Source organism: Diabrotica undecimpunctata, chromosome 7, assembly GCF_040954645.1.
Source record: "Diabrotica undecimpunctata isolate CICGRU chromosome 7, icDiaUnde3, whole genome shotgun sequence".
NCBI classification, from domain to species: domain Eukaryota; kingdom Metazoa; phylum Arthropoda; class Insecta; order Coleoptera; family Chrysomelidae; genus Diabrotica; species Diabrotica undecimpunctata.
In genome coordinates, this window is record NC_092809.1 from 70,213,045 (window position 1) to 70,222,891 (window position 9,847).

Sequence of the window (9,847 nt, forward strand, 5' to 3'; positions counted from 1 at the left end):
ACTCGAAGTTAATGGATGACAAAAGTTTTTTGTGATTAACGGTTTAGACTTATTTCGTCAAATTTGAGCTATCCAGCAAGGGCAGAATGTAATAAACATGAAATTAAACCTAAACTGTACATAACACTACACCAAAACAAGGACAAACAGTTTAAAATTATTTAAAAAAAATTATTCTACCCTACATTCTTGTCGGCAACAGAAAAGAGAATGGTATTTAACGGAAATGTTAAGGTGACATGTGACATATGACAGCTTTGATAAGCAGTCACAATTATGGATTTGTGATCTGCACATATTAAAATTCTGTGTAAGTAAGCTGGAATTGACCAAAGGTCCAACTAACACTACTATAGAAAATCAGCTTATGAAATATGACATATAGAATATTTTAATTTAACTAGATTACATAATCCAGATCTCACACTTACACCTGTCTGTAATAATAAGGTTATTAGTTTGAGAGCAAATGAAATGGACATAAAGTGTGAATGAAAAAAATAGACTAAACAATCTGTTAGACAGTGGGTGGTTGACTACAATAAAATGGTCTACCAGGCACTATCAATACTGTAAAAAAGAGAAGAAATCTGACTATGAAATTGAAATACTAAAAATTAAAACAAAATTGAAAGCAGTGTATAAATGGGGTATAATTCAAGTAGTTTAGTTAAACCCCCAGTCAATGGGAGAACTATAAAACTAATATGTAAAAGCGTTACTAAAGACCAACTGACCAACAGCGGGATATGTTGAAATATACAACTATGGAATTGGTATATCTAAATTCCGCAGAGGTGTGGAGAGTGTAAATAACGCCAACCATAGATCAATTAAATCTGAGCAAGCTAGTTTTGTAAATTGTTGAAGAATACAATAGTAATGATGATCAAGGTATGAAATTAATAAATTCTTAATGGGTATACTCAGTGCAGGAAGTCTAAACAGCCAAGCTGGGTCCACTACGAGGTGAAGCTACAATAAAGTTTTAAAAATAGGTTTAAACTTGGGGTGGAACGATGAAGTGCAACAGAAGGTTAGAGAGAAGACAGAGGCTAGAAAGAGGTATGACAGGTATAAAAGAGAGGAAGATAAAGATATGTACAACTTCATGCAAACTCCTAGGTTGGAAGAGTTGGAAACACCCTAGAAGATTTGCTGAGCATTACTGAAGCAAAGGACAAGTCATCAAAAGTCATTTGACTTACGTGCGGCAGATGAAGAGTGCGGATGGAAGAGTATTAAAAACCGATGTTGAAATAAAGTGAAGATGGTATGAGTACTTTAGGTAGTTGCTAAATAAAGAACACTAGAGGGGAGACAGAGGTGAATCCCAAAAGACAATGTAATACAGGAGATAGTAAGAAATGAGGTTGTCGAGGCGTTAAATGGAAATAGGAATGGATAGGAAAGAAAAGGATAGGATAGGAAAGGATAAATAATGATAAGGCAGTAGAACCTGATGAAATACCTTTGGAGGTTTGGAAGGCTTTGGGAGACAAAGGGTTTGATATTTTTTGGCAAATGATAAGTAGAATATATGAGAAATAAAGGATGCCCAATGTATGGAGAGTGTGGTGGTATCATTTTTAAAGATAAAAAGGAAATTTGGGACAGTAAGAACTTTAGAATAATAAAGTTAATGTCGCACACAATGAAAATTTGAGAGAGAACTGTAGAGCGAATGTAACGGAGAGACATCGATAGGAGAAGAACAGTTTGGGTTTATGCCTGGAAGGAAGACAACGGATGCCTTGTTTGCTTTGAAAGTTTGAAAAGAGAATTAAAGCGAGAAGAAAAAAGGGCTACATTTAATATTTTTAGAAGTTGATGTAAGGAGAGGCAGAGGAAAACCAAGGAGAAAATGGAAAGACTGTGTGGCAGAGGACTTGAGAGGGAAAGGTTTAGGTGAAGAAGACTCGATGGATAGAAATGAATGGCAATGAAGAATAAGGAACAGTTACCCGTAAAAAGGGAAAAGCTGAGAAAGAAGAAAAAAAGATAAGAGAAAACGCAAGATAACGAAACCTATGAACGGACCGAGAAAAATGGTATCGGTTTGGTATCGGAAGACGTAGAAAAACGTTTTAAACTGATATGTATATATACTTATCTACAAAATGGATTTTTAGACCGTTATAATTTTAGAATAAGCCAAAATACGATAAGAAGCAGACTTGTCGAAAATGATCTGCGCTCTGGAAGGGCACCCACTGGCCCAGTATTGACATACTATTGCCCGTATTACCGTATTGCCCGTATTGCCCGACATACTATTGACAGTATTGCCCATAAATGATAAAGACTGCATTTCGCTCGTAAAAATGTTGTTTAGAATAATGAAGATTTGGAAAGAATAGTATTATACCAATGAATCCAGATATTATCTTTTTTCTGATACAGGCGAAATCGAATATGCACGATCGAATAATAATAATATAATTCGATATACAGCATTTTAGAAGGACATGTTATCTTGCCATTTGCACTATTTATTGCGGAGAAATTCATACTCATTCATGGTAATGCCACACCACACATTGCAAGAATATATTAATAATAATTGTATAGCCATATCTTCAGGAGGTTGAAATTTCTGACATGGATTGAGATACAGTCCAATAGAACATATTTGAGATATCGTAGGGAGACAACTACGATAAATATCCAACCCACCAAATACATTAAACCAACTGGTTTTTGGGATTAGTTTGAAATTTGGATCAAATGGATCAGTATGAACTACCAGTAATTCTTAGTGTCAGTGATCGTTGTTAATCAATAATAAACACTAAAGGAGGCAATACTCGCCTTTAATTTAATTCTTTTATTCTTAATAATTTAAAAACCTTAAACTATAAAATAAAAATAAAAATTCATTCATTTGTACTAAAACTAAAATTTAAAACTTCGTTATTTTTGGTGTGCAGTGTATATTGGCTGTATTTTAAAAGCAAGTTAGAATTCAATATCGTAGTATTAATATCAAATATCAGCAATTTCTTAGATAGATACAAATGTTCAGCATTTTTAACCGCAAACTACAAATTCTGGAACTTATTTTAAGTATGTTAATTTAATTTGTAGTGAATCATCGAAAAATCATTCCCAAAATACAAAACGCCAAAAAAAAAAGCTTATTTTAATCTGAAATTGTAGTTAATTCTCAATAAAAATAGTAATTAATATTAAAAGACCAGATTACAAATAAAAACAAACAAATTTTAAACATGATGTGTAAATCCCGGTAATAATGTCAAACAATAATACTTTATAAATTGTTAAAACGAAAGGAAAACAAATGCTTTCGAGAATATATTTATTTATTGAACATAATATTAATTCTCCTTGCAAGGTTCTTTTTTAAGAACTGACTTTGAGACATCAATGAAAGGAGGATCAATTGGTTTTTGATCATGAACTTTTTTCTTTATATCCTTATTCGGAAGAGGTTTAGTTGAAACTTTATCAATTAAGCCAAATAAGAGAGCTTCAGTAGGAGTCATGAAATTATCTCTTTCCAAGCTGGATTCAACTTTTTCTACAGGCATCCCGGTATGTTTTTCATATAGGTGATTTATTTGTTTCTTAATCTTCAGAATTTCCTCTGCTTGTATTTTGATGTCAGTAGCCTGACCCACTACTCCTCCAGATGGTTGGTGAATCATAATCCGTGCATTGGGTAAGGAACTTCTCATTCCGGGTGTTCCTAAAACATTTTGTCAGCTAATTAGGTCATTCTAATGTCATTGGTCAGTTCCAGATTTATAGTAAATTCTAAACTGTAACTGGACAGGAAATATAACGAAAGCATAACGAGAAGCCAGAATAACATTGTAGAAAATTGGCAAAGTAAAAGAAGATGAATTATCAGATACTTATGAAGAATAGCATGGATATTACACCCGATAGTGAAATTAAATATAAGTTAATAGTTGATTTTAAATGTAGAGGGATATCTATCCTAGTCTAAGTTAAATGCAGTGAAATATTTATGTCAAATTCAAATGAACAAAACAATCTATTAGAACTTTAATTTCTGTGGCTAAATCCAAGATAAAAAGTTATATTGTAAAAGATGTTCAAAAAAAGTTAATGAATACCGTATAATGTTAATACTCGTTACGTTAATAATATGTAGTGTGATCAAACTGTTGAAACACCTTTTGGAACTCTAATTAAAACACATCTTTAGTTTGGCACCGTGTCAGAATACTCTTAAATTGACAATTTAATCTAAAATTATCAACTTAACAATATCAACTTGACCTGGACTGTGGATCATATATTTTGTAGATTTGGCATTGTCACATTTTCACATTTTTTTCACATAAGAAATTTGCATGTAGCACTAGCGATTATGTAATTACAGAAGATATAATCAATAATTATAAATGATTTTAACTCCGCTATCGTTAGTCCCAGCCCTCATGAGAAAGGAGGAGAGTGAATGGTTAGCGTATGGGTTTTGCTGACAGTATCCAAGCCAAGTGGATACTGTCAATAAATGCCATGAAATTTTCAAGTCTACACTTGTAAAGGCCACTAGAAAATCCTACCGTCAAACGAATGGGTGAAAGCGAGTATCCAGCGCCTCAATCTGGAGTACATTGGCTAAGGGAGTAAATTTCAACAGAAAATCCTAATCTTATTTATAGATGCTTGGACGTAAGACCTGCTCCTATTTACCTGTAAAAAATCAACTGCAAAAATCTAAAATCCAACCTCGGAAAACGGGCGGGAAAAAACGAAGACGACGTAGCAAACGAAAAAAGACTTTGAGTATAAATACATGGTATATCTAAGGGTGTCAAATGAGGAAATCCATCATAGAAAAAAATAATTAAATAAGATATTACAGTTTTTACCGAGACACAGAAAAAAGGCCAAGGTAGGAAAGATATGGTAGGTTTTATATATATTTATAGTGGAGAAGAGAAAGACAAGAGGCCACAAGAAGAGCACAAGGACCTAGCTGCTTGGTCAATGAATTTATTCACATGAAACGGGCAGTAGTTAACAAGTACTAGAGATGATGAGACCATTCTAGCGTCCATGATATCACTTTTCTTCTTACAGCGCCGCAGCGCAGAAACTTTGACCAAAAACACTGCTTTTTATTTTTTCTGCCTTATACTGTATTCAATAGATAAGTTAGCTTCTTTCTGAGTTGACAATTATAAGTAATGCCAACCAATTGCTAATTTTATCCACAATCACATGTTTTATTTTTTTCGTTTAATATTTTAATTAATAAACCAGCAAATTTTAATACGTCCTACTTTTATCATTAACATTAAAGTATACAACTAAAATTTATCACTGAACGTAGTTATTAAATTGGAAAAATCACTTACCTGCAGCTAACAATAAAGATGCCATACTGCAAGCTTGTCCCACGCACCAAGTAGCAACTGGAGGTAGAATGTACTGCATTGTATCATATATTCCCAATCCTGATGTAATAACACCCCCAGGGGAATTGATGTACATATGAATAGGCTTTGAAGATGATTCAGCTTGAAGGTATAATAGCTGGGCAATTATCAAAGAACTGCTTATGTCATTAATAGGTCCCATTAAACATATTATTCTTTCTTTTAATAATCTGTAATTGACGCCTTTTTATATTTATGTACCTACACAAAATATTGTTAACAATAATCCAAAAACGGATATATAAAAAAATAGATGCTAATGTAACTAAAACTCAATTTGGCCTCAGAAATAACTTAAGGACCTAAGAGAGAACATTTTGCTATCTTTGTACATCTGTGAATAGAAAGACATCTAGATATAAACTTTGGTATTTGTATGTGTTTTGTTGACTACCAAGAAGCGTTTGATATACTAAAGCGTGATTAACAGCTAAAAGTATTAAAAGTATTAGAAAATAAGAAGATTGATAGCAGAGATAGAAGAAAAATAAAGATTTACTAGAACCAAAGAGAAATAGAAATCTAATCTGTACTCCCAAGTATATTTTCAATATGGAAGCGCTACAAGACCTGTAAAAAGTAAGAAATAGAGCCAGCAATTACCATGGACTTGAAAAAGCTTAGCTTAAACCTGGAAAAAACTATAAGATAATTAGTAAAATAGTTATTGACAATATTATGCCCGTAAAAATAAACTATTCTATTATAAAACAAGTAAATAATTTTGTCAATGTCAAGGAACAACACTAGAGTTTACTCACAATCAAACCATAAAGATTTCCAGGTGCAGTTAAAGGCCAAGAGTTATATTTTATAAAATAAGATGAAAAAATGCGAATGACCTGGTACTACGTCTACTCTACATTATTATATGGAGCTGAACTTTTGACCTTGGAAAGATCTAACATCAAAACAAAATGTGGACATATAGAAGCTTGTTAAATATTTCTTGGACTAAACGTTAAAAATGAGCAAGTATTAAGCCTCATACATATTAACTATCCAGAAAAGGAAGATAAAATATTTTAGTCATATAATGAGATGGCAGAGATATGCCATACCTTAGCTCATCATTAAGAGCAAAATAAAAAGTAAAGTAATTAAAAAAAAGATTAAGAATCTGATCGTAAAGAAACTTCTGTATTTCCTTCTTCATCATTACAGCTCATTTATTTAAATTTCCGTAGAAACCGTTTCGTCCTTAGCATGACAAAATCTGCAATCCGCATTTTTTCTCAGTCCAATTTTACACATCCTTGTAGTAACTGCTGCTCATTAATGATCTACTTTATATTATCCAGCAGGTTGTTGGCCGGCATATTTATATTTTCATATTATTAGTGTAAAATGTTTTTGCGTCGACAGTGGCAAATACTTTGATACTATATCTGTTAAATTTGTTTGGAATGTACATGTGGAAGCTACACCTTTCACGAAAAGCAAAAAGCATCTCATCGAGAGTTACATAGTCAACAACGGTATAACAAGATTGACTGTTTTTTACAAATGTTTTAAAAATATCTCTTATCGGAGCTAGTATATCGATTTTGAGTCTTTCGTCTCTGGTTTCTTTATTATCAAAACGTATTACTTTTAACAAAAATATAAATCGTCTTTGTGCCATGATCGCTACAAATATTTCTGATCACATGCCATCATCTGCCGAAAATTCTTCTAAATTTTTTTAGAGTCGTGGTCTAAACCTGCTAAATACAACACACCAATAAAAGTCTCATTTCCAGAACATATGTAAGTTTGACGTCGTTTTGATTTTTGTATCTTGCAAATAGGTATGTCTCTAATATAAATATTGGTGTATTATACTACAAGTTCAATAATATTTTGCATTAAAAGATCCCACGATTCAATGGGATTGCGTTTTTGCTTCTCGGATAGCTCCTGATAAGTAAGAAACTACCTATATTCTCCCATCGTGTGCGAATATTTGTAGGTGGTGCAAATTTCTTTCATTTAGTTCCATCTTTCGTATAATAATGTAATCTCCTGTCAGATTGCTCCTCATTAACTGTTTGTTCTTCAATCGTTGGTGTTGCTTCCGGGATATTCTCTTGTTTAGATTCCGTGTAATGACCCTAAAATTTTTTCTATAATCGTCGGCAATAGGGCTTTATTATCTTAATCATTTGCTACATTCGAAGTTACTCCTTCATATAGAGTAGTTAGACGTTAAATTTCTCTTTCATAAGGATCCATCACTGAAATAATTGTCTTAAGTTTCAATGTTAACAATTAATAAAAACCTACTAAAATTAAAGACAGGGTACGCAAATTAATGAATTAAGCAACCAACTGCTACGTATAGTTCTGGCAAAATCATTTTATTATCAGACGTATTTCACACAGAACCAAAATAACAACTGAGGCATATTTAAGAATTACACTGCATATTCTCGATATGCAGTGTAAAGGCTGGGGGAAACCCAGCCCAGTGAAATGTATATGAAAAAACCCGTTTCCTATTATATATTTATGAAAAAACTTATATAAACGAACGACGCCGACGGTGGTCTATCTGGACAAAGTAATTTTTTTTGTAAAATATAATGTAAAATATGGGTGTTCATTTTTATTAAAGGTACTAAAAATCTCGACAATGTAGATTATTTATTTTTAAGAAAATACCGTTTTTATGTCTTAGGCTTGGCCTGACAGTTAATGATCGCTTCTCAATATTTAAATCTTAACATTTTAGTTGATGTCACGCTCCTAATATGAAATATTAAATTGCTTTTTTTTAAATTTATCTATACCATTTTCTATACTTAAATAGAAATATGAATTTCTTCGTTTTATATTAGCATTCTAACATAAAAGGTTTGCTAAGCATAGTATTGCAAAGCATGTAAATAATCAATATATAATACACCATGTTTTTACCTGGAATATATATCAAATGCCCTTTCTCCTCTACTAGTCTGTTCAACAACAATCGGCACATGATGAAATGCTGGAATATTTGCCATCATAGGATTAGGAAGTCCTGCGAATTCTAAAGATTTTGAACACAATCGAAACATATTTCTACGGACCATTTTCAATTTAGAAATTACTTCTAGACGTTTGTTAGTATACGTCATGTCAGAAAGACATTTGTAAAAGTTGTCAAAACCTTTTCATGTTTCCCCCTAGAAGCACGGTGCAATGATAAATAGGCAGAGTGAAAAACAAACTTTATTGATCTGTATTCTTTTCACAGTACCAACTATCTGGTATATTTCACAATTAATTTTTTGATATGTTGAAAAAATTTTGTCTTCCACTGGAATTGGCTGAAAGATACTAAACAACCCAACATATCTGCTCATAGTCAATATTAATTGTAACCATGTTAAAAATTATCCATAATTGTGCAAGTTATCAACAAAATAAAACTGCATCAATTAAAACAAAGTTTTTATTGTTTATTTTTGAAATTTTTGAGTCGTTTGTAGATTAGTATTTACAAATAAAAAGCTATTAATCAAAATTAATAAATATAAACTACTAATATTCACAATTAATATTTTTCTTTTTTAAATTAAGGTTGTCTGCACCAATAGGTTTATCCAGCTAATGCAAATATTTGTGGTAGGCATCTTTGTGTTGTATGTTTCCGACAATGACTCTGTCAAAATATTCCCGAGCTAAGTAAACTAAACCGATTATAGTAGATTTAGTTAAGTTGTGTATAGTAGTAGATGGCAAACAAACTTTTGAAAATACGTTTATTACACCTAGCCTGAAAATAATTTTCAAATCATATTCGATCTATAATATAATGTATGGTATGTGAAAGAGAATTATATAAAGGACGTTGGTTGTGTAACAATTTCATTTTTTTAGTCAACTGCCCTAAAATTTTAATTCTGCTGTAATAATTGGACATTTACGGTCATGCCATAGCGTCAAATGGCGTGATATACAGCCAAATATTGATCGTGAGTGTTGAAACATGATCGCTTTTTTGGCGTGATGCGATAATCTAGGTTTCCATGCGTTTCGTAAAACTAGGCATTCACAGCCAATCCATTTGGAGCCATGCCAAATTACTTCAGTCAAATGGATTGACGAGAAAATCATAGCCCATTCACGATCACTCCAAATCGGTTATCATTTCGTATTTGACGTTGTTCAGTGAAGACGCACAATGTCGGACTCCGAAGAAGAACTTTTACTTTGTGTGGCTGCTGTTTGTCATCAAATAATTATAAAAAAAAAAGAAGAAATGGTGTGAAGAGTGGTTGCGAAAAAGAAGTACGTTCACGCACGTGAACTTATTAAACGAATTGTCTTTGGAGCCAAGTGATTGGAGAAATTACCTGAGGATGGACGAGCCAGCATAGTTCAAGTTACTGGAGCTCATTACTCCACTTATAAAGAAACAAGACACCAATATGACAGAAGCTGTA

General features: G+C 32.4%; 1 protein-coding gene across 1 annotated transcript; it reads right to left on the reverse strand.

The window, feature by feature from the left end:
- Window positions 1–3,298: 3,298 nt before the first annotated feature.
- Window positions 3,299–8,565, reverse strand: LOC140446815 (ATP-dependent Clp protease proteolytic subunit-like). Its single transcript, XM_072539403.1, has 3 exons — window positions 8,337–8,565; window positions 5,358–5,608; window positions 3,299–3,709 (listed from the first exon to the last, which is right to left on the reverse strand). The coding sequence occupies exons 1-3, from the start codon at window positions 8,534–8,536 to the stop codon at window positions 3,339–3,341; spliced, it is 822 nt and encodes a 273-aa protein (XP_072395504.1). The 5' UTR covers window positions 8,537–8,565; the 3' UTR covers window positions 3,299–3,338.
- Window positions 8,566–9,847: the final 1,282 nt, after the last annotated feature.

Coding starts and splice junctions, on each gene's coding strand:
- LOC140446815 (XM_072539403.1), bottom strand. CDS start 8,536: ATGACGTATACTAACAAACGTCTAGAAGTAATTTCTAAATTGAAAATG. Junction 5,609..8,336: donor GCATTTGATATATATTCCAG/GTAAAAACATGG, acceptor CGTCAATTACAG/ATTATTAAAAGAAAGAATAA. Junction 3,710..5,357: donor ATCTTTATTGTTAGCTGCAG/GTAAGTGATTTT, acceptor AAAATGTTTTAG/GAACACCCGGAATGAGAAGT.